The following is a 25,395-nucleotide window of genomic DNA, read 5'->3' as shown; positions in this document are numbered from 1 at the left end:
TCCTACCTTGCATATGCGCAAGACTTGTAACTGGAGATAGTTCAGGACTATACTGGTTAGCAATTAAATTCAGAATTCTTCAGTTTATCAGTAGATGTCACTAGCAGCTTTTGTATTTGCTATTTAAAAAAAGAAAAGTAACAGCTCTTCAAGAATACTGTCAGGTCTCTGCTGCAAATGTCTTACAGTTCTACTTGAGTGTTAAATGTGTGGTACTGATTTTTTTAAATTTTTTTTTTTTTAGATTAGTAGTCTACTTAACTGCTAGTTTTCTTAAAACTTTGAACTTACCAAATGGGGGAGAAAAAAAGTAATGACATTTTAAAATTAAACTTGCAGTGTTTCCCAGCCAAGTCCTTCAGATGAAGTTCAGAAAGGCTGCACCATTGGAATGGCCGGCATGGTACTGTCTCTCCTTTCATCAGCATGGTTCCCACTGGACCTCTCTGCACATCAGGATGCTTTGATTTTGACTGGAAACTTGCTTGCTGGTAGGGCAGAACAAGAACAGTAGGATTGTCCTTATTTTTGCCATTAGCATCAGAAGGCCCTTATCTCATCCTATTCTGATTGCATGCAAGAAAATACTTGCAAGATTGAGCAGAAGAAATAAAGAAGGAACTGCTTGCACCCAGAAGCTTGAAAAGATACTGCCTCCTAGTTGCAAATTTTTGCTAATTGCCAAAGGGAATGTGCAGTATGCTTAGTATAGGCTGGATACAAAGAATTAACTTTTTTTTGTTGTTGAAAACTATGCACCTACTGCTAGTTTTGAAAATGTAGGCTCACTTTTCCCTGTTCGAGTTTCTATTCATATAGAGATGATATGCCTCTAAAATTTACTGATACTTATCTTCTTTTTCTTTAAATATTGTGTTGCAGCAAGTGCTCCCAAATGCTTAAAGAATCCCTGGAGTGCTGAAGATGATTCAAACCAAGGTGCTGCAAAGCAGGAGGAGCCTTGGCCAGCTCTAGCAGATAGAACTCTTGTTACTTTAGTAGAACAGCTCTTTTCTCATCTGCTGAAGGTCATTAATATTTGTGCACATGTAATGGATGATGTTGCCCCTGGCCCAGCAGTAAAGGTATGTATTAAAAATAAATAAGTAAAATTCTGTGACTTAAATACTGTTGTGATACAGACTTCTTCAAGGCTCTGTGTTTTAGAGTTGATACAGGTAACTATCTAATAACGTAATATGACTCCACTATGTGTAATGTGAAAAGAACATGCATATTTTTCTTCCACATAACAGGGTTTTGTTTAGTTCTGCAGTGTTTGTAATATTACACTAAATTTTGAACCTTTTATTCCTGGTGACTTCACTTGAAACATTAATTCAGTGAAGAGTATATATAGTAAATGAGGTATTTGATTGCGTAGTCTATCAAACATCTGTTGACTTTTGGGTTGGTTGGCTGGCTGTAATGTACTGAGCTCCTTCTGGGGTTTAAAATAACTCTTTCATCTTTTGAATATCCTGCAAAATATTCTGAAAAAGCTCATACGAGGAACTTTTGGGTTTGGGTTTTTGTTTTATTTTGAGGCATCTGTGTTTTACAATTAGTGATTTTCTCATATTTTAAAAATGTGAAAATATTTTTTTGACACTCCTTTGTCTGGAATCAAAAGAAACTTAGTCACTGGGCTCTAATTCAATCTCATTGTCTTGTACTGAAGTTGAGAAGCAAAGTAGGGGATATATTAAACTTCCTCCTTTTCACTCAGGAAATTCATGTCCTGAACCTGAGAGTTGACACATTTTAATTTAACTGACAGTCAAATGAAGGGGATTTTAAACAAAAGATGAATATGCTTGTATTTGTGTAGAAAAAGAAAAGCTACTTGTGCATACGAAATTAATAAAGCTTCTTTTAATTCTAGGCAGCATTACCTTCTCTCACAAATCCACCTTCTTTGAGTCCAATTCGGAGGAAGGGAAAAGAGAGGGAGTCTGTTGAACAGGCATCTGTGCCAATGAGCCCTAAAAAGGGGGGTGAAACGAGTCCGGGTAAGCACGCTTACTCCTGCTAACCCTCCCACCTGCCATCTCCACCTGAATATAGTTATGGCATAGAGAGAAGAAATAAAACTGAGTAACTTATTTCTGAAGTTTTAGTAACTTATTCTTATACTTTAGTAACTTATTTCTGAAGTTTTAGTTCAAAAGGCTGGCAGACCTACTGTCAGAAGTTCTTTCCAGTACTGTGTTGCAGGAAAGGCAGCTGTGGGTGAGGGCTTCTTTACTGTTTTGGTTTTTTATGAAAATTACTGTAGCAAAGTACTTCTGGATCCTATTCCTCACTGTTTTCTGAAGCTACTCAGCTATTGACTAAAATGAAGAAGTCATTTTTACATGTATTTTACTTAAAAGAAGTTTTGAAAGTTGCTTTGTAACTTCTGGCAGGGGTAGCTTACATTGCTCTTGGAAACAAGATTCTGAATCTTGAAAACTTTTTTTTTTTTTTTTTACCTTAGTAATGAATGAAGGAAATCAGTGTTTAATTCTGTTTTATAAATTGTACTTGCAATTCAGTAGTAAGCCCTCTAGGTTAATATCTGTTTTCTCAGAGGCTTAGTTTATTGGAATGCTAGTTCATTTTCTGGTTGTACAGTATATGTTTTTGGAGTTTAAAATATGTATGGGGATTGAAAAATTCATGCTGTCTAATAATTCAGATATGGTAAATTATATTGAGTATACATGTCTTGAGCACTCTAGAAAGAGTATGTTATGCTAATCTGTGATATGCTTTAAAGCTACTAGGCAAACTGATGCTACTGGGCCTGTTCCAACAAGTAAATCATCTTCAGTAGGAAGCTTTTATCATCTTCCTTCATATCTGAAGTTATACGATGTCTTGAAAGCAACCCATGCTAATTATAAGGTACTACATGATATCATTTGATTGAATTAGAATGTGGTTGGGCAATCACTTCCTGTTTCTTTTAAACATGTCTCTGCTTGCACCAAGACTCACTTGTTTGCTTGTGTAAATGGTTTATCCACACCAAAAAAAAAAAAAAAAATCACAACCACCAACAGTAAAAACAAAACATGACTAAATGAAAACCCCTGATAGGCATTGTCACCGCATTGCTTGTTTCTTTGCTGTCACTAATGCTGGTACCAATAACCCTTTCCTGGCTTGGCAATGCCAAATGGATCCCAGTGTCTCTTTTCTCCACAGTTTATTCCAGGGTAGGTAAGCTTTTTCTCATTAGTTCAGGTAATAAAAGATGCATTCCCTAGAGGCTCAGTGATGTGATTGGTACACTTCAGGGGGTGTATTCTTATTAGACCTACTGTGTTGAGAAACATATTATCCCTTCTCTATTAATTGTCAACATCCTAGGCCTTCCCAGAAGCTGTAACTTCCTCAAGCTAGATCCCTTTCTTTTTCTTAGTCAAAGTGAAGTCCTACCTTTCCAGCAATTCATAAGGGAGTCTAAGCTTTCCATAATGTTGATTGAATCGTGCTGAAATTTTATCAAAAATTTATTTTGTGTCAATACCCACTTCTTTCTGTAATTTTAATCTCCTTGACAAGTAATTGTTAAGAAAAAGTGTGTTTTTACTTTTTGCAACCAGGTTACTTTGGATCTCCAGAACAGTAATGAAAAGTTTGGATGTTTTTTACGGTCTGCCTTAGATGTTCTGTCTCAAATCTTGGAACTTGCTACTCTTCAAGACATTGGAAAGGTACAAGATTTTTGTGGTTTTTCTTTTGTAGGTAAATTGTCCCATATGTGTGGTTCTTAGTGGGAAAAAGCGTGTATTATTGATTTTTGAAATTGGTACTGTAGAGAGAGACAGTAGCCCTAGAAGTATTGTGCTGCCACAATGTTGGGTAAAGTGCTAAGGCAGATTTTCCAGATTAAATTGCTGCTGTTAAAAACTGGAGTAACTTTTTTGCTCTTTAAATTTCATGTGGAGATTTTTCTTTCCAGCAAGATAGTTTGAATGCCTTCAGTCATTCTTAGTATATTAATATGATTAAGTATACTCATGTTAAATATACAAAATGTCAGAAGGCATACTGTTCTCTTCCTCTCCTGTGTCTTGGTTTTTTTTTTTTTCTCCTTAACTGTGGTGTTGGGCACTGTGGTATTTTAAGAGTAGGAGGCAGATCTTGCTTTTTTTTTTTCTTTCTGTACTTCCACAATTTCCCTAAAATTAGCATATTTTTACTTAGTAAAAAAAGTGCTATTTTCCAGTTTTCATAGTAATGCTTTATATAATGAATAAAAATGCAATGAGATGCACTTGTTTTTCTATTTCTCTAGTGTGTAGAAGAAATTTTGGGATACCTAAAATCGTGTTTCAACAGAGAACCAACAATGGCAACAGTTTGTGTACAGCAGGTAAGGAGATAATGGAAGGTTTATCCTGATGTCCTGTGGTTATCAGTTGGATACTAGAGCTGCCCATTCTTTTAAGTGAAGCAGTGTGAGGAACCTGTAGCCCAGGTGGAGCAAACAGAGCATGTTTTCTTTAATTTTGAGTACTTGTTTTGAAATTGGTACTACCTGAATAATATAGTTTCTTCTTGAACTGCCTCTAATTCCAACAAATATTTTAGCTAATGCTCAGAAAACAAGTTTGTTTCCTACTTTCCCAAATGTTCTGCATCAAACAGTTAACTACATCAAAAACCTGGAAAGCAAAGAACTGCCTTACTGATGGATTTCTTGCAGGCTTACAGCATTTTGGTGGGAGGTGAGCTGTAATAGATTATTTTGAGTTGTCACATGGAAATAGCTTCAGTTGCAAAAACAATCATATCTCTTTGGATCAGGCGTAGATTGTTTCTTTTTTCCAGATTTTTTTCTGTCAGCTTGTATTTGACTACATGATCTACAGTTTGCACTTTGACCTTTCCTCTTACACCCTTTGGGAGGATGAGGAGTTTTTTTTCCTGAAATGTTAACTTTTTTTTTCTTTCCAATTTTCTTCTCTAGTTACTGAAAACATTGTTTGGGACAAATCTGGCTTCTCAATATGATGGCTTGTCTTCAAACCCCAACAAAGCTCAAGGCAAAGCGCAACGCTTAGGTTCTTCCAATTTGAGACCTGGTCTCTATCATTATTGCTTCATGGCACCATACACACATTTCACACAGGCCCTTGCTGATGCTAGTCTGAGGAACATGGTTCAGGCTGAGCAAGAACACGATGCATCGGGGTAACTTTCTTCCCTTACGATATGTTAACTTGAACTAGAATCTCTTTTTACTGTTTTTCATAAACACAACTATGATAGGGGAGCTAATTAACTTGAAATGACAGTATTGTGTATTATCTATTTCTTGTAGACTTAAGCAGAGTAATTTGTGTTGGTAGTGAGATCCTGAGTGCAATATTCTATTGATTATCACTAATGTATTTTTCCAAATCAAAGCTAAACCATTAAAATTGATATTGCTTAAGTTTTTTTAAAAAGCATGATAGTTTTAAAAGCTTGTATTCAAAACTAGTTCATTAACTTGCTAATTATAGCAAATAGTCAGTAGTCTTAAAGGAAAGGCAGAAGGATGACTAAGCAAAGACCAGAATTTCTTTCTCTATTAGATGTTTGTTGTCCACAAATCTATTTGATCTGATCGAAGTGTACTATAGGTTGCCTCTGCTCTTTCTTTTGCTAAGATTCTTGAAGCAATCTAGTAGATAAAGAAAGGCTGTCACTGGTAAAACAGTATGCATCTAAGGAGGGTGCATTTGTTCCTTCTTTTTTTTAATTTGTACGGGATTTTTTGACAGATGGTTTGATGTGCTGCAGAAAGTTTCTACACAGCTGAAAACTAGCATTACCAGTGCAGCAAAACACCGTGCTGATAAGGTACTTTTATCTATATACTCCTGAAAGAGTTGTACCTTAGGTTTTAAAACATTTTTCCTCCTTTTAAAATGTAATTTGGTTTTGAATCAGACCTGTTCAGGTATTATTAGATTACTTTGAAATCTCTCTATTACAGAATGCTATTCACAATCACATTCGTTTATTTGAACCCCTTGTCATAAAAGCATTGAAACAATATACTACAACAACATCGGTACAGCTGCAGAGACAAGTTCTAGACTTGCTTGCTCAACTTGTTCAGCTACGAGTTAACTACTGTCTTCTGGATTCAGATCAGGTGGGTATCTCACCATTTTTTGCAGATTTGTAATACAGGGATCTCACCAGCAGGCTTAATATTTCCAGCAGAAATGCTTGCAACAATCCATTTGTTGTACTACAGGTGAAAGCAAAGGCTTAAAGGAGGGTGAGACTCGATTCCCATCCCCCCAACCACAAAGAGCTTCAGCTTCTGTTGCATATAAATTTCTTCCTAAGCTTCGTAACAGTTATTTAAGAACTGTTCATCAGATCGATTTTAGGAATAAGATAATGTGGACAATGCAATCAGTGTTGTTAAATAAAACTTCTTTTACAAATAGAAATAATTCCTTTCTGTATTCAGAGTATGGACTTCCATATGACTGATAGTGGTGAGCATCATGGTTCACAACCATTATTAGATTTTAAGTACGGGGAAAACTAGTGGCAAATACAGTAGTTTGTGTGGTTGTCCATATAAGCAATACATTTGTAAAGTAAAATAAAATTTGTGTTTTATTTACTACAGTGGTTTTGGGTTTACAGACTAGTATGAGTTGCAATACATGACTGTCCTGTAAATTCCTACACAGATAAATCTACACAGTGCAAGCTTTGGATTTTATCTTGGTTTAGAGTTATATTTTTGGTCGATTCTTAACTTCTTGACTGTGATGCCTCAAATAGTGTGTGTTACATGAGTGAGAAAGTTATACTTAAAAATATATAGATTATAGGTAAAATGTTTCATGAGTTCATGTAAACTGTAATAAACTCTTAACATCAATAAGGTGAGTCTCAAGATATTCTGTAACTGTAGAGGGAATGCTTCATAACATATTAGAATGAACTATAAGTATAAATGATTTTCATTGCCTGTCTTTCATTCCAAAACATGCACTTTTATAACTCTGTCAAAATTATTTTAAATGGGAATTAACCTCTCTGTATCTGTTGTACACTTTATTCTCTCTTTAGGTGTTCATTGGATTTGTGCTAAAGCAGTTTGAATACATTGAAGTAGGACAGTTCAGGTATGAAATTAACAAAGATCCTCTCAACAGTGTGGGTTTACAACTGTCTTATTCTGAAGCATGTAGTGATTAGTTTTGCTGGTTGTTTCTGCCTTATGAGAAAGAGGGAGTTACATTCTGGGCAATGTATTCCCTGGCTATAGCAGCAGTCCTTTCGGGTCATTTAGGTTCTATGTGGCTGAAGAAATAGGGAAGTAGCACAGAAGCAAAAAATCTTCAGCTGTGTTGTGCTCTTTCTCCATTTGGGACTCCCCCAAAGCTGTGCTTTCAGGAATCAGCACTTCATTGCTAGGATTCAGTTGCTGAATGGAGAGCTACTTCTTCCTATTGTGGACTTAGTGTGAATCCATTTGTATTGTGATCACCTGATATATTTTATATAGTACCTAACAGATCATAAGCAATGCAGTGGAATTTTTTGTCAGCTGTTTGTTTTTTCTCACACTTGAGTGTGTACGAAGAGATAAGTGAGTTTTTTGCTCTGTGTCTCCTACAGAAATACTCTGATGCATGTCATTAAAAAAAAAAAATCCTTACTGTACAAAGATTAATTTTTACTGAACAGAGTTATGCAATTCAAACTTGACACTTTTATTTTTTTTTTTTATTTTCAGGGAATCTGAAGCAATTATTCCTAATATCTTTTTTTTCCTGGTGTTACTGTCTTATGAGCGGTATCATTCCAAACAGATAATAGGAATTCCTAAGATCATTCAGCTGTGTGATGGTATCATGGCCAGTGGGAGGAAAGCTGTTACTCATGGTAATTTAAAAAAAAAAAGGGGGGGGAGATGAGAGGGGGATCACCAACACTAATAGTTCAGCAATGTGTAATCTCATCTAGGTGATTCTGCTCTGGCAGGGGGATTGGACTAGATGATCTTTCGAGGTCTCTTCCAATCCCTGACATTCTGTGATTCTGTGAATAAAAACAGTATTGAATACTAAGCTGTAGAAAACTGCAATCCTGCTGATTGTTCCAGAAGACACAGCTTTTAAATTTTTAATCCCTACAATAAGTCTCACTAGTTCCTTCAGGAAGTTTATTGTACCCTACTAACACTGCTACCCAGTGGTTTGCATCATACATAGTAGCAACAAAGCTTATATTTTAAATTTTATTAGGTAGTAAGTTCACAACATAGCAGTACTTTAAAGGCTTTGGTTTTAATTTTTACTCCCCTTCCTCTCCCTCCACATTCAGCCTTAAAGTAGAAGCATGTCTCATACTTTCAGAAATACTTTATAAAAATATTTATTTTAGCTCTATGAGAATATGTGTTCATAATATAGATTTTCTACTGGGAATGAAAGGATAGACATCATTATGCATTATAAGTTTTGGGTTTTGGTGGTTTTTTTAGGGATGGGTAAAACCTTTGATAAACTAAAACAGAGTTTACTTTTAGTAGCTGAACTGTTAGAACAAGAAAACTCCATTCAGAAGTGAGTTGTCTCATGCTAAAACAAGCAAACAAATCTCATTTCAGCAATACCAGCTCTGCAGCCTATTGTTCATGATCTCTTTGTATTAAGAGGAACAAATAAAGCCGATGCTGGAAAAGAGTTGGAAACACAAAAAGAGGTGGTAGTGTCAATGCTGCTGAGACTTATTCAGTACCATCAGGTAAGAGAGGAGGACAACCTGTCCCTGTTTATGGTCCATGAAAGGGTAACATTGCTTTGACTGCTAAAAATGCTACAGGCAATACTAATAATTTTCTATACAAAACTTGAATAGCTGGACTCTGTGTGTGATCTTCCCTTAATGAGAGAGTATGCAAAGATTTTTTTTGGGGATAGGGGAAGGGTTCTGCACTACAAGTCAGTATTTCAAGTCCAATAACATGTCTGTGGGATTTTATAGTCAAGCCTAGGTAACAAAGCACTGAAAAGCTCCAGTTAGGATTGCAATCTTGGCTGTGTTGCAGATTGAATAAACGGAATGTTAGTAGAAGAGCTGTAATAAATTAGGATTCAAGAAACTTAAAAGAAAGAGGGTAAAAGTGGAAGAGAGGACTGGATTAAAAGTAGGAGATGTGCTACATTGAGATGATTCAGGTATTGCTGTACAGTAACAATATCTTCAATAACATTTAAAATTAAGAATTATTTGAATAAGGTAACAAAAGTGGTAGTTGGACACTTCTTAGCGCTTACTGCTTTGCCCCAGACCTCATGGGTCTGGAAAACACGTTTCTTCCTTGTAGGAGTATAAAATTTTCTTCAATACATTTTGTTTAAAATAAAAACATAAAAGTAATTTTAAGAGAAGTTACATAATTAACATGGGATCTTATTGCTTATTCAGGTGCTTAACAAACTTAAAATGCTGTTCCTTTATCATGTGAAAATGCAGTTCCAGTGTATGCTAATGTGAGCAGTGTATTTTCTGAGAATAGTTGGGAAAAAAAAGTCAGTACATCTTGTCAAAATAATTTGTTAGAACTGCATGTTCAGATTGGGGTAATTTTGTGTATCCACATTTTCTTTTGAATTTGTAGTTTTATAATCATAAAATGACTAATATAACTATATGAAATGACACTCTGTAGACACATGATGTGAAATAGTGAATAACTTTGTTACATAAGGTACTGCAATTGCTAGCAGATCCCCTTCTGACACACTTAACCTATTAAAGACCACCCATGCACTGCTCTTCCCACACCATCCCAGTTCTAGTTTTTATTCTGTCCTGTTCTGCTGATGCAGGACGTATAAACTAACCCTTGGGCAGTTCTCTTGTTTCCTGACTGTGGCTGGGATGTTCTGCAGTGGTGTCCCTCTGATTTGAGAGTCTCCAAGAGCTGCAGCCTTTAGCTTTTCTTGTTACAACTATAGCTACCATGCTTAGAGCTCTGTCTGAGAGCTTTTTGTGAAGAAAGTCATCTGGTAATCTCTTTTTCTTTCTTTTTGCTGCGTTTCTGAATCTGAACTACTTGAATTTCTTTTAAAAGTGCTCTAACTGGTTTTCTGAACCAGATTCTTCTGTCCCACTTCCCAGTCCATATATTAACATTCTTGCTTGCTGTGTCTTTGGCCTGTCTATCATTGAAGGTGTGGTCTCTCTAAGCCTCAAACTGATGACACATTGAGCTACTAGAAGTGATCCTTATTGTTGATGTGCTCCATTATATGCTCTCCTATAAATCTTTATATGAAAGTGACATATCTCAGGTGCATGAGCTCCATAAAAATGTCTGTTAGGTTTCCTTGACCAAATTTACACTTTGTTTCAGCTAGAGTAAAGAAAGAGTATACATGTGGGAAATGCTGTTTTCTTTCCTCCCCTTTTTGTTGAGTATGTGATATGGCATTTAGATTTACTATACTTTTTCTAGTTGTTTGAGTAGTCTTTTGACAAATACCATTTAAAAAAGGACAAAAAAAGCATTTTTTTTCTAGCTTATAAAAGTAACTGGAAAATTGAAAAAAAACCAAACCCCAAAAACAAACAAACAAAAAAAAAAAACCAACCCACAAAAACCACAAACCAGAAAAAGTCCAAGAATTAGCTTTTAACTTGAAAATGGGGTTTTAAAACTGTATGATTTCTCATGCAGGTTTTCCTTTCTTTTTACTTTTTGGCAGATGGATGAAACAGTAAATATTTTTCCCACTCTGATATTACTTAAATGTTTCATGTTAGTGTGGGTGTTTACTTGCATTCTTTTGGACTTTTCCACAGGTGCTAGAAATGTTCATCTTAGTATTGCAGCAGTGTCATAAAGAAAATGAAGACAAATGGAAAAGATTGTCCCGGCAAATAGCTGACATCATTCTCCCAATGCTTGCAAAACAGCAGGTTGTTATATAATTGTTTTAAATCTATAATCATCTAAAATAACTGTTATAATATATGTATCAAAAATGTCTTTGGGTATTTAATTTTTTTATATGAAGGCAGATTTTCTTGAATGTTTAGTTGCCATATCTGAAAAAACAATTACTGCAAGGTGAACTAAGTTTTTGAAGTGACGAAGGTCGTATTTAAATGCATGAAGTATGTGCAGTTATCTTCAATGCTGTTTCCAGAGGAAGCTCAATCTACTTTTCTTACATGTATGATTGTATCAGAGCACTTATCAATGTGTGAAATTCTTCCATTCTATAGAATGTCATTTTTTTTTTTTTTTTTGTAATTATGGCTCTAATTGCATTTTTTCTTAGTGAGGAAAATGAAAAGACATAGTCTGAAATTGCTTTAATAAGTCACAGAATCATGGCATAGCTAAGCTTGAAATGGTCCTCTAGATGCTGTCTTCCCCTCAAAGCAGGGTCTACTGGAGCAGGTTGGTTAGGGCCATGTCCAGTAAGTTTTGACAGTCTCCAAGGATGGAGCCTCCATAACCTTTCTGGACAACCTCTTCCAGTGTCTGAGCATCCTCACAGACAGAAAAACAAATAAATAAATAAACACTGTATTGAAACAGAATTTCCTGTATTTCAACTTGTGTCTGCTGCCTTTCGTCCTGGTACTGGATACCACTGAAAAGATTCTGTCTCTTTCTTCTGCACTCGTGTCATCTCCTCCTCCCACTTTCCCTGACCTGGAATTAGAAACACTTATTTCAAGGATGAAAAGTAAACCTACTGAAATTGTGCCCTTAATGTTCTTAAGTCCATGATGGCAGATCTCCACTCCCATGAGGAGAGCTCATGCTTGGGGAGAGTGTACAGTATTGTGGATTAAACAACAGGTTTTGAGCAAAGTTAGATGCTGGCAATTTGAAATTGCCTTTGTTTTGTATGAATCTGTGCACGTGCTCACCAATCAGATTATTTAGGAAAGATAATGTTACCCGCATTTTGAGTCCAGTCCTTTGCTTTTTGCAGTTGATTGTTTAATAATTTTACTGAAAAAACTGATCAACTAAGGTGTCCTACCTCTATTGCTGCTGTGTAATAACATTTTAAATGTTCACTTATCTGATGATTAGCAGTTTTTTTTCTCCTAGTTACCTGCTTAAGTTTATTCATGACCACCATTGCTCTGTATAAATATGCCTGGTAGGGTGTGCAGGGAGGAGGAAAGTTTTTAAATTTCATGACAAGTCAGTCTTTTGGACTCATTCTCTGAATATGGCATATTTCTCCTAATAAAATATATATGGTGTGTATATTGAATTTTGTATCATAGATCCTGTGTTCTCAAACCTCCTGCATAGAAAGACCTGCAATGAAACTTTCATTTACCTTTCATAGATTTTGGTTGCTATAGATTTCGTACTGTAAGGGACAGTTTTATTACACATAGATTCCCATAGAAATATTTAAACATGAAATGGTAATTTTGTGTTGCAGTTGCCTTTAGTAGATAGTTGCAAATTAATTTTGTTTTTCTTTTGCAGATGCATATAGACTCTCATGATGCTCTGGGAGTACTGAATACTTTGTTTGAAATTTTGGCTCCTTCATCCCTTCGCCCTGTGGACATGCTTTTAAGGAGTATGTTTGTTACTCCTAAAACAATGGTAAGCATGTGTGAACCTGCTAAATCAGGTGAAATGTTTCTAGATAAGTAGTAAAAGTGATTGTTTCCAGGCATGAGAGAATCTGGTGTCTTTCATGCAACAGAAAGGAGCGTATGTTTCTCTTTCATATTTTGCAATGTGGTATTAAAGTAACTGCAGTGGATTTTAGGAAGGAATTAATTAGAAACTAGTAAGATTTGCCAGCTAGGAGCACTTTATACAGGAACGTTCTGCTTATGGATTACTTGTCTTTGTTTTGTATTTTGAGGATCAGGAAGGTAGAGAAACATACTATTATTGAATTCTAGAATGCAATTTAATAGGTAATTCACACTTTTTTTTCTTATGCAAGTATTTGTACTGTTTTTATAGTTGAGATTATATAAATTTTTTTACTTACTTTAGAAAAGTTGAATGCATTCCTACGTTGTTGAATACTTTTAAAGTTAAATATTTTCATTAACTGTTACATAAAATCAGACCTATTTGCGAATGGAGCAAGCAGGAAATAACTTCTATGTTCAGGTCTTCCAAAACACTATTCTCATGGTAACTATCAACTTTATTCACTATGTTAATAATCTGCTTGTTTGTGTTAGGCATCAGTGAGCACCGTCCAGCTGTGGATTTCTGGAATTTTAGCTATCCTTAGAGTTCTGATTTCACAGTCAACAGAAGACATCGTTCTGTCCCGTATACAAGAGCTTTCCTTCTCACCGTATTTGATTTCATGTCAAGCCATTGACAGACTGAGATGTGGAGAAAATAATGTAGCTGCACCAGAGGATCATACTGAGGTTAAACAGGCTAAATATCTGCCTGAAGAGACATTTTCTAGGTATGTTGTCTTTTGCAAAACTTAGAGGAAAGATTAAGATTTCTGAGAAATCACAAATATGTTCTGCAATATGTACACGTATGGAACTTTTATCTAATAAGAATAAAGTCTGTTAGTAAGTTGATTTGGAAGGAGTGTGTGTGGAGGAAGGAATAATAAGATGGACAGTAGAGGGAGGAGATGAGCAGTTTGTGGTAGGGACTTTGAACTGTTCTGATGTCCCTTCTTGAGCCAAGTGAAGGACCTGATGGAACTCTTAAAATGGATGAATCTTGAACTTTTTAAAATCACATCCAAAAATGTAACTGGTTAACCTTTTCCTTCTTTGTGTGGATCTGACAGATGAGTCATCCCTTTAGTAGAATCCCAGGTTCTATACTGGAATCTTGACAGCAGATGGATTCACAGATACACAGAAATAGATTCATATCTATTCAGCTAGTCCTGCACTTTATTTCCTATTTTTAAGAGCTAGCTTTGTCTAGTTAGCTTCCCATGCTGACATACTTGGAGAGTGACAAACGTCAGGCAAAAGAAATGTGGAGAGATGGCAACGGTATTACGTTGAAATAATGTTTGTCATTAAGGCATGTAGTGGGAAGCATTTAAAATAGCTATTAATTTCTGAAAAGAACTTTTTACTCAAGTATATAACTTCAGATAGAAGTAAAATGCTGTTTCTTATCATTTGGCTTACTCTGAGGGTGATGGGCAAAGGGAAAAGGGGCTTCTGGACTCCCTTAATGTGACCTTATGTCCAACAGGAGTGAGTTGAGGAATGTTTATGGCCAGGAGCAAGGATGGCTTTCCTCAAATGTATTTTTTTTGGTGTTTCTTCTGATCTTTTTCTTTCCCCCCTGCTTAAATATTTGATATGGAATGCATGTTGTAGAGCATGAGGCTGTACACAGCTGAATTACTATGACTTGCTGAGTTACCCCTCCTCAGATGAGCTGTGGTAACTGTCATGGTGTGTTTTTAGCTCATTGCAGATCTCTATAAGGGCACCATAGCATTTTGAATGTTTGCTGTGTGAGTGAGGTGGGCTGGTGTATGCATGCTCTCATGACTTTGGCTGATGAATAGATAATCCAGATCTAATATGTAATTATTGAAGTGCTTGTGATCATCTCTCCATACCTATAGCATCATGTATGTTTTAGATCAACCTGTTCTGTAGCATTTAGTTTAACATTCTATTTCGGATGAACGGACAAGGACTTTACATTTTATTTTTCAAACTTACTGAGTTTCATAGGCAAACTGCATCTTATTCTGAAAGATGTTTCACTGATAGTTTTTCTGTTGATTGTGTACATTGTTTTTCAAGGTTCTTATTACAACTTGTTGGCATTCTACTGGAAGATATTGTAACCAAACAATTGAAAGTAGACATGAATGAGCAGCAGCATACTTTCTACTGCCAGGAGCTGGGCACGCTGCTTATGTGCTTAATACATATCTTCAAATCAGGTAATACTTCAGACAGTGACTTATGTTGTAGCATGCAGTGGCAGGGTGGTTTTCAGTTCTGAGACAATTGTTGAATATGTTGAACTACTGAGAAAGAATACGTAGGTACTGGAGACATTCTATCCTACCCAGTATAAAGAACCTCTCAAACTTCGTACTCATGCATGCAGGGCACATTTTTCACATTTCTTCTGTCTGTGTGGAACAAAATGTAACTAGTGGCTTTTCATCTCTCCTTTTAACTGTCTAAATTTTTCCAGTCTAAAAATGCAAAGCATTCCACATTTGTGGCTGTATTTCTCATGGTTTTTCTCAGTTTGGAGGTTGTTGGGTATGTCCAGTCTTAAAATACTGAGTTACCAACCACTGATTCAGACTCATTACAAGGTAGGTTCTTGTTCTTTGTCATAATTAATAAAACTTAAAAAACCAACCAAACAGAAAGACAACAAACAACCAACAAGTCAAAAAACAAACCCAGAAGAATGGGAAAGGTAGTACTGTTCCAGTTAGTTTTTCTTGAGTTCCTTTCTTCAGGTTTGGGAATTCTGCCTTAGGTGTCTTCTGCTAGATATCCAGTCTCTGGCACTTAAATAATTCCTTAGTCCCTAGCCTGATTCTTTAGTCTTATATTCCTAATAGTGGCACTATCTTCCTTTTCTTTTATTCTTTTATTTTTTTCTTTACTATGACTGTCCTTTTTGTCTTCTCATTTTCACTCTGCAGCTGAAATCCAACATTGGATTAAAGAGGTTGGCTGCAATTTAAAAGGTCTTGGCACAAGTCCCTAGTTCTTCATAGACTTCCTTACAGATATGGGACAAGGAACTCTGCATTCCACGGCCTCATCTGTAAAAGGGGAGTACTTCACTACTTAGCAGATGCAAATAATAAAAAAAGTGCATACAGAATACTGTTAAACATTTAACATGATTCTGTGCTCCATTGTGTCCCAAGCACCTCTTCTCTTTTTTTTTTTTCTTAAGCTCTTGCTACAGAGTTCAGTTATAAAGTCCTTTCTTGAGGAAAAAAAAACCAACTTAGTTCTGTTCCTGTCATTGCTACCAGCTGCTTTTTGCAGACAAAGGTATTGTAGGTGTAGACTTAAAACAAGTTAAAAAAGTGCTGGTGGAAGCGTTCTGTTTCTTCAGCTGGTTATCCATCAAAGCTCGAAGCTTCTGCGTTGCCTTGATTTAACTTTCCATAGCTTTTCTCCTCCTAGTCTTCATTGACAGGTTCTTGCCACAAAGACTGCAGGATTGTCAGTGAAGAGGCACAAAATATGGTGATAGTTACCAGAGCCTTCCTTGATCTTTGTTTTAAGCCTGATTTAGGGCACAGGACTCTGGATGTAGTGAGTGATAGTTCTCTTTTCCTATATGTCTGTTACAATAATAACTAAAGTATATATACTAATAATTGCTGTTATGGAAAAACATTTGAAACAAATATTATAAGAAATAACTTACAACAAGGTGATTTGGAGTAAGTGATTAAATGGGGTCAAGCGAAGACCAGTGAAATCAGAAAGTCAAGCTGGTGATTGAAATCAAGGGAGTGGGTTCTTCCACAGTGTGAGCTGGGGATAATGGAAAAGGAAGGCTCACCTAGTTCTCGTACAGCGACTGGCTTCCAGGCTGCACTGTGAGTCTCGCCAGGAACTATGTAGAGACTTTCATGCCAAATTAAATACTAAAATACCCATGCAGAGCAGTGGGATATGTGTACTAAGTACTACTAAGTACTGGTAGTAATGTGGTTACCTGATACGGTGTAACGGAGTAGAAGGAAAGTTGTTGAGACACTTGGGCTGTATTTTCATATTGTAGCATTTTCTCTCAGGTTTAGGCTTTGGGTTTACTAAATGCCTGGTTTTGTAATACTTCTCTTTTGTTCACTTTAAACCTGTAATTTTTTTCTCTTTAAGTTATATACTCCTAGCTACAGGTGCAGCTTATAGAGACTTGGGTCTGGGAACATAGACTAAGGTCTTCTGTCATTTTTAACCACTGTTCTACTTGAATGTTTTGTCTTCTCACCCATTATAATTTTTTCAAATAGTGAGCATTGCTGACTCCTGTGTATTCAACTATAGGAAACTGCCATATTAGGAATTAACATTTTCAGTGCTACTTCGAACTTAGTAGAAATTAAGAGGCATAGACAAAGTGAAAAGATGAGCATGTAGTGGCTTTCATGGTTGTAGATGGTCACTAGGTGGTGCAGTTACTGCAAATGCAGGAAGGTGGAGTGGGAATAGCACTGGTTTGCTAGTAAGTGGAACCCAAGTTTTGAGACTGGGTTTTTTTTCCCATTTTTTTTCTGTTTACATTGTGTATTTATCAGTCCTGGGGGCAGCTTAAACTGGTCCACATGGCTGTGGAATTTACAGCTTCGTTCTTCTGTGTATCTGGCAATGCAAGCAACACTACAGATCGCCTTCATTGTTCTGATTAGCTTATGGTTTCTAATTGGTTCTGAAAGAGCCTCTTTTTCCTCATCTTATCTTCTCATAGAAACTCAAAGTCCTGTACCCTTAGACAACTTTGAAGTTGTCCATTTTACTTGTTTTCCCTCCCTTCATTTTGGCATATGAATACAGAATCAGCACATCAGAAAACAAATTCAGCTTTTGTGCCAAGTGCTCGGTGGGCAGGGTAGTGACTTTTCTCCACTTAAAAACATTTACTTTTTGCACTTCAAAAATTGGATGGGAGGGTATTGGTTTAGTTTCAACTAAACATATTTGGGAAGCCCTCATCTGAAATAGGAGACTTGTAAACATTCTTCCTTAAAATGTAGAATAATAGTTACAACATGGTTCTTAATTAGAACTTCTGTATTTTACTTTATAAACAACATTTTTAAAAATCCTGTTCTATAATTAACACTTTTAAATTTTGTGTCAGATAAACTTTTTGCTACATGACAGACAAAAAGTTGAGAAGATAGGTTTCATTACAATTCTAGTCTGATCTAAAGCATTGTCATGGGAGCTGGTTTACACACTGCCCTTGGGCAAACTCCGTTACTTGCATTTGTAAAACCACTTGGGATATATCTTTCTTCCAGGAATGGTAGTCGCTTATGAAACAAGTTTTGTATTCTCAGGGTACCATGAATAATTTTAAAACTTGAGAATTCAGAGTGGAGCATAGTTACTCTAACATGCTTTTATTGTTTTCAGGGATGTTTAGAAGAATCACTGCTGCAGCCACCAGGCTTTTTACAGGAGATGGATCTGATGGTAGTTTCTATACCCTTGAAAGTTTGAGTGAACTTGTTCAGTCCATGATTCCCACACATCCTTCTTTAGTTCTCCTCTGGTGTCAAATTCTGCTTCTTGTCAACTATACCAACTACAACTGGTGGTCAGAAGTGCATCAAACCCCAAAGTAAGATCTTTCTTCCTTTTTTTTTTTAATCTCTAGTAATAGTGTATCTCATAACTAGATTTTTTAAAATATAGTTTTAGCAAATATAATTTTTTATCTACTAAGCCTGTCAGCCTGTTGAATAGTACTATTTGGATTCTGAAATAGATAGTTCTGCATTTATTTTATATGTATACATATTGTCTGTTCCGATATCAGTATGTCTTTCAAACTGTTACACGTGTCCTGTGTTCAGTTGTTCCTCACAAGAACTGCCAAGTAATATTTCCACTTCTAAGCCAAGAAAGTTTTATCTGTGTACTACATTTAATTAAAATTATGGAAATAACTATAACAAAATATTCAGTATTTCAGATTTCATATTCTGTGGAGACTTTGTATTTCACCTTCTAGCAAATAATCAGCCATGTAGATGATATATGCTGTTTTGTTTATGAAAATACAATCTGATCAGTATAACTATAGCTGTAGTTGTATCTGTTCTCTGTTCTCAGTGGGTCTATTACTAAATGCTATCAAAACAGTATCAGCACCATACTGATTCATTAGCATCTAGCACCATGGTAATCTTAATGTTAGTTGTCTGAAATTGAGAGATTTGGTCTAAAATTAGTGTTCTCTTGGTCTGAAGTTAGTTCATCCCACCTGTCAGTCATTGGAGTAGGAGTAAGGGGGGTAAGGGTAAGGAAGATAACCCCCTTTGTGGGTGGGTATCCCTCTGTGTAGCTGTAGAGGGAGATTAACAACTGACTTGAGACGTTTCTGATGCTTGTGCAGTGGATGTTAGGGAATACTAATCTTGCTCCACAACATGAGAGGATCAATATTTGCTCAAATGTGAGTTTTTTGCCTAAGTTCAACCTCATGATATGAAAAAATATTACTCTAATTTGAGGAGACATGAAATTGCTAGGCTTATGAGCAAAGTAGGGCAACTGAAATAGCTACGGTGACATCTGCTATTTGCTGCGGGGTTTGTTGGGGTTTTTTTTGTTTGTTTTTTTTATTTACCAATATCACCCCTGTGTTTTCCTGGGTTGGGTGTCACATTCAATCTGACACTAGACTGAGTGCTCAAGAACACTGGTTTGGCTTGAGAAGAAAATACAGAATTAGGTTCTGTTATCCTGCCATACGTGCAGTAGCCTGTGTTTTTCTTTTAAATAACCCATTTAGTTCTTCAAAATGTCCAACAAAGTAATAAGCATAGAACAAAAAAGCAAAACTACAATTGTTAGAAAGTAAGGAGCTGATGAAAAGCAAAGTGTGTACTTCAAAGCAGTATAATGTTTGAATTAAGTTTCTAGGCAAATAAATATTATGTGAAGACATTAGTTGAATATTCCAAGCAATTTGATTGTTAATGTTTCAGTAGCCATAGTAATAAAATATAATAGTAAAACAGTAACAAAGTATAATGTGCTTCTTACAGGAGACACAGTCTTTCTACGACTAAATTGCTTAGCCCTCAGATATCTGGAGACAGTGATGAATCGACTTTGGAATCTAAACGTGGCATGTGCAATCGAGAGATAGTGAGAAGAGGAGCACTCATTCTTTTTTGTGACTATGTTGTAAGTTTTGAATTATGAGTTTTTTAAGTATAGTTTTGAACTATTTTATTATTACTGATATGCATTAACTGAATCTGTCTGGTTCACAAGTGAAAAATGAAGACTTGTGAAACTCGTCATTTTATTTTCAGATGATGATTCTGTAAACTTAAGTGTGACCTCATTTGGCTTTTTTTTTTTTCTATTCTGAACTGAGAATTCTCTTGGCTTGGAAAGGATACCCGGTGGGTCATATTCCTTACTGTGAGGTGCTAGGAGCACACTAAGTAGTGTTAGACTTCCCAACATTGGTAGCAGTGCACAGTGTCTAGGAGACAACAAATTTCTGTCTCTATACCTGAAGAGGAGAGATTTTACACTAATGTTTAACTTCTGTTTTGGTTATCTAATGAGAGCAGTTCCTGTGGCTTTGGCCTCTTGCTGCCTCAGTATTAGCATTTTAGTTCATTAGGAATCTTTGAAATTAATCTTCCTGTAATATCTAGTGTTGCACTTTGGTTTGCATCGCAGAGCAATTTTGGGGCAAACAAACTGCATTCCTTTCAGGTTCAACTAAACTAAAAGCTATGCTTAGTGCTTCTTGATGGATGTTCAGTCACTAGAGTCAGATTAGAGGTAGTCTGAGGTAAAACCCTTCAAAACCTCTTTCCTGGGGAGTGTCAGCCTCTCAGTATCACCTGTTAGCCCTACAGATCTTTTCAAGTTGCATTACACTGCTTATTGACAGATCTCTTTGAATTTGCTTTCCAGAAATTATTCATCTTTTTTTTAAGGCCAATAGTAATAAGAAGCTTAAATGAAAATCGTATTTTACAAGAAGACTGTGTATGCATGTTTATTTCAAACAGCATTTCATTATAAAAAGCATCTTTGGATTGACCTTCTCAATTTACTTGTTTCTAACTTGGATTTTCTGTGTTTTTTAAAAAATAATCTACAAATTCATTATAAATGTCTTAATTTTCAATAAGATCAAAAGCATTTTGAAAATTTGTCATGTAAAAATAACAATGTTAATATTAAAATATAGACACTTTATGCCATTATTCTAAAATAGTTACCAGAATTATATATGAAAAACTTCATGTTCTGTCAGATAAAGTTTTTAGTAATTAAACACTTAACCTGGGTACTACTGAAATCAGATTTTAATTTTTCCCCTTTAGTGTCAAAACCTACATGATTCAGAACACTTGACCTGGCTTATTGTGAATCATGTTCAAGACTTGATTAATCTGTCCCATGAGCCTCCAGTACAAGACTTTATTAGTGCTGTTCACAGGAATTCAGCAGCTAGTGGTCTCTTCATCCAGGCCATTCAGTCACGATGTGAGAATCTTGCAGCTGTAAGTTTAACTTTTTTACTTTTTAAAAATAAACAATTCATATTTCAGTATAAGTTTAACTGGTAAGTGTGTAAATTCTGATGTTTCTGGGTCATTTATCAACTTTTATTTTTAAAGTCACTTCTTCAAGAACGCAAACAGTGAACTTTGTATTAGCAACTTCAGTATCAGATGTGTTCCAATCCATCAAATCTGTGAATTCTAGTAGAGTCAGTTAAACTGCTTTTCTTTGTCCCTGGGTATTGCCCCTGCCTAATAAGTATCTGAAGGGTAAATTAAAGCTGTAACTTGTAACTTTTGTCTTTGATTTCAGTACCTTGGTAGCATAAATAACAGAACTGCTAACCACAGAGGCAGGAATAGGGCCCAGTCCATCTTCATAGGCTCTAACAACATAAAAATGATTTGCAAGCTCGTGCCTTCCCCACTGATCTGCCCCACAAATTGTAGCCTCTTGGTGAGGGGAAATACTGCTTCAGAAATTCAGTGTATGCTTTCTATTGATTATTTTAGTTTTCAGATTACAAAGGGTGGATGATGTTTTATAAGGATGTAAGGTTGAATGGATTCTTCTTAATCCTGGGAACCTACTAGGTGGGAAATGTCACTTCCTGGGCTTCCTCTAGAGCTAATGGGGAGAGATGCTACCACACACCGAGTAGCCTGGTTTCCTCTCTCTTCCCATTGTCTCTCTGCAAATCCCATGCAACTACATCAGTGCTTTAGGCATGTGAACAAAACACTTTAGAGTTAGATTAGATGAACCTGTGCTTTAGTTTCTGAGAATCAGTAGAATGAACTGAACGTGTTTGAACGGAAGACGTAGTCATTGTGTGAAATGTTTGGGGATTATCAGAAAAGTCAGTAAAATTAAAATAGCTTATATTTACAGTCTGCTCTTAAACAAGATCAATTCCATGAGTCAAACTAGTTTGTCTTTGTCTTTCTCCCTTTAAATAATTGTACTGAATTGGTGCTTATATTTAAAAAAATAATTAAAAAAAAAATTATTTGCATTCCCTTTTAATCCTGAGTAGCCATTGCTGTTTATATCATTAAACCTGTGCTCAAAAAATCCCTAATGCTTATCTGTTTTTCTGTACTGTCTCATCTTGACTATGCTCATGTTCCTACCTTCTTCCAGCAAGAGTTCCAAGTTTTTCACTGTTTTCAAGTCCTTCCACAATTCCACCTATGTCTCTAGCTTTTTTCCTAAAAATTTTACTCCCTACTTTTTTGCTTGCTCTTTGTAAGTGTAAGCTTTTACAGTTAAACATCAAACAACTTAGTGGTCATATTAATTAAATAAGCCAGTAACTCAGACCTATTAATAGGTGATTATATTGATATATAGATGATCATACTGATGAGCTAGTTGTCTGCTGTAGTTTTTTCTAAATGCCTTTCCCTTTAACTTTAAGATCTTTGTATTCTAACTTTTTCTTTTTGTTTGTTTTTTTTGTTTTGTTTTGTTTCAACATCTAGCCCACAACTCTGAAGAAGACTTTACAGTGCTTAGAGGGAATACATCTCAGCCAGTCTGGGGCTGTCTTAACATTATATGTTGATAAGCTTCTGTGTACTCCATTCCGTGTGCTTGCTCGCATGGTTGACACGCTGGCTTGCCGTCGGGTAGAAATGCTTTTGGCTGCAACTTTACAGGTAAATATATTAATCTGTAGAGAAGATTGGGTAGTGCTAGCAATGTAATCAAGTGTAATGATTTAAAGTACATCAAAATATGATTATTTGTAAGTTATTTCATAGAATCCTAGAATAGTATGGGTTGGAAGGGACCTTAAAGATCATCCAGTTCCAACCCCCCTGCCATGAGCAGGGACACCTTCCATTAGACCAGGTTGCTCAAAGCCTCATCCAACCTGGCCTTGGACACTTCCAGGGAGGGGGCATCCACAGCTTCTCTGGGAAACCTGTTCCAGTGTCTCACTATCCTCACAGTAAACAATTTCTTTCTAATGTCTAATTTAAATCTACCCTCTTCCAGTTTAAAACCATTTCCTTTCCACTTCGTTGGAAAGAAGTTTATTCTATATATAAATACTTGAATGTTTACATTTCACTCTATCTGTCTATAAGTTTCCTAATCTGTTCAAAGTACTTATGCTTATTTTACTAATTTGTCCTGTAAAATTCTTGTGACTCTTTCCTATAGAACAGCATTACTCAGTTACCTGTTGAAGAACTGGATAGAATTCAGGAATACCTTCAAAACAGTGGATTAGCAACAAGGTAAATAATATCAATATGTGTTAAAATGCCAAACTAAGTAATGTTCTAGTACTAATTGTATGAACTCTGTTTTCCTATGTTTGAGTTTTTTCTTAAAGATAAGATAATGGGTCCTTTTTAGAGGTAAAACAAGAGTAAAGCCTCTCTTATGACATGCTGGCATATTCTGGCACAAGGACAGTTGTGTTGGATGAGTTGAATTTGCGATATACTTATGAATTATAGCAAGCTAAAGACTTAAAGGCATCAAATTCTCTCTCCTACATCCCACTCAGTATTTAAATTTTGAGAGACAGCAACTGCAAATTAATTCCTTGACAAAAACTACATTACTGAAAACAACTTTATTTTCCTCAAACTTTTGCAGAATTTTCTACATTGAAGCTGGGTGGGCTTGTTTTTTGTTTCAGTTTTTTTTCCAGACAGATGTTTTGAAAGTTTTAACTGTGTAGTCTCCCAGCTGTTTAAAAGTAAACTGCTAAAAGGAGAAAACTATTCAGTTTTTGAAAAAACCTTATTTAATGTTGGAAAGAGCCTAATTTACTCCTCTTGATGTCATTGCTGTTTGAGATTAATATCTGTTGACTAAAATAAGAAAGAAGTAGAGGGAAAAAATCTAAAGCCTGAGACTGCTGTAGATTGATAGTATTGTGCCTTCATAGGTCATGTTACATTTGAATTTTTAAACTCAAAAATCTCCAGGTGATTTTATACAAGTTCTTGATAGCTGTAGTGGAATAAAAAAAAAAATGAAAAAAGAAAAAAACCCCAAACAAACAAAAACCACACGCAAAACTCAAAAGAAACAAAAAAACCCAAGGCCCTGACACTGACATAAATCCATAAACTAAGTTTTTTTTTCTCTCTTTAAAAAAAAAAAAAAAAAATTTAAGAGTTCTGTTTTAGTGAATCCTTGTTTGGTATCTATTAGAACATTTGTCTGCAATCAAATAATCTGTACAGTAACTTTGATTCTTCTTACTCATTAAAAAGATTTACTGCATAAAGAAAATTTAATAGCTTGCATTTGATGCTTAAGCATGTATAAATTTTAATCTCAAATTTCAATCTTTATTGTTGATGGTGTTGAGTTCATTTGTTTTGGTTACAGATAGCTACTGAAATTTGCAGTTTTGCATCATACAACTGCATATATCCAACAGAGAACTTAAGAGCCTACTGCTTTTCTCTCCCAGGATTAGAATTGGCTCACTGGATGTCTTTGTATTTTTAAATTATTTACAAAACTGAGTAAGTTAGCTCTCTGCTGATGTGTTCTTCTGTTTTCAGGCACCAAAGACTTTACTCGCTCTTGGATAGGTTTCGTCTTATGGTAGCACCAGACACAACTAGTCCTTCCCCTCTGGTTACCTCACACCCACTTGATGGAGAAGACCAACCAGCTTTAGAGAACGTAGTTCTGGACAAAGTAAGATTACATTTAGAAAGAGTCATTAAAAGTGCCTTGGCTCTAAATAAGCTTTTGCTCATTGCAAAATATTTACATACAGCTTATTTTACTATCCAGTCCATGTTCTCAGAATTGTCAGTTAATCTCAAATACTCATTGGTGAATGATTTCATATGTGTTGCCTGACTGTTGAACTTATGATGAATAAGTAGCATGTGCATAGATGTTTATGTTGACAGTACCTTTTTTTTTAATGATTAAAGGACTGGTATGTGTCACTAGTGAGGTCGCAGTGTTGCATCAAGTCTGACTCAGCTCTTCTAGAAGGTGCAGAGCTGGTAAATAGGATTCCTCAGCCTGACCTGAACTCCTTCATGACCAGCAAGGTAACTACTTTGTCAGAAGAAACAGTCAGCTGAAGAGGATGTAATAAAGTATTTCTAATGTTCTTATTGGTGTCATTAATAGATTTCAGTAAGGCATTCGACACGGTCT

At 35.8% G+C, this 25,395-nt stretch overlaps 1 protein-coding gene across 1 annotated transcript in view; it reads left to right on the top strand.

The window, feature by feature from the left end:
• HTT (huntingtin) overlaps positions 1–25,286 on the top strand; it is a gene marked incomplete at both ends in the record, with an annotated part of 63,210 nt that extends 37,924 nt beyond the window's left edge. Inside the window, 23 exons of the mRNA XM_010177256.1 lie at positions 340–491; positions 883–1,085; positions 1,886–2,012; positions 2,762–2,889; positions 3,594–3,704; positions 4,289–4,366; positions 4,964–5,187; positions 5,763–5,841; positions 5,978–6,139; positions 7,081–7,136; positions 7,751–7,899; positions 8,627–8,763; positions 10,828–10,944; positions 12,491–12,613; positions 13,213–13,451; positions 14,782–14,924; positions 18,112–18,319; positions 19,752–19,893; positions 21,060–21,239; positions 22,725–22,901; positions 23,413–23,489; positions 24,780–24,918; positions 25,164–25,286. Coding sequence (XP_010175558.1) covers positions 340–491; positions 883–1,085; positions 1,886–2,012; positions 2,762–2,889; positions 3,594–3,704; positions 4,289–4,366; positions 4,964–5,187; positions 5,763–5,841; positions 5,978–6,139; positions 7,081–7,136; positions 7,751–7,899; positions 8,627–8,763; positions 10,828–10,944; positions 12,491–12,613; positions 13,213–13,451; positions 14,782–14,924; positions 18,112–18,319; positions 19,752–19,893; positions 21,060–21,239; positions 22,725–22,901; positions 23,413–23,489; positions 24,780–24,918; positions 25,164–25,286 — 3,274 coding nt within the window. The remainder of the gene's footprint in view (positions 1–339; positions 492–882; positions 1,086–1,885; positions 2,013–2,761; positions 2,890–3,593; positions 3,705–4,288; positions 4,367–4,963; positions 5,188–5,762; positions 5,842–5,977; positions 6,140–7,080; positions 7,137–7,750; positions 7,900–8,626; positions 8,764–10,827; positions 10,945–12,490; positions 12,614–13,212; positions 13,452–14,781; positions 14,925–18,111; positions 18,320–19,751; positions 19,894–21,059; positions 21,240–22,724; positions 22,902–23,412; positions 23,490–24,779; positions 24,919–25,163) is intronic.
• Between the last annotated feature and the right edge of the window lie 109 nt (positions 25,287–25,395).

This window comes from Antrostomus carolinensis, unplaced genomic scaffold (assembly GCF_000700745.2).
Source record: "Antrostomus carolinensis isolate BGI_N321 unplaced genomic scaffold, ASM70074v2 scaffold7161, whole genome shotgun sequence".
Taxonomy (NCBI): domain Eukaryota; kingdom Metazoa; phylum Chordata; class Aves; order Caprimulgiformes; family Caprimulgidae; genus Antrostomus; species Antrostomus carolinensis.
This window is presented reverse-complemented; position numbering and strand designations above follow the sequence as displayed.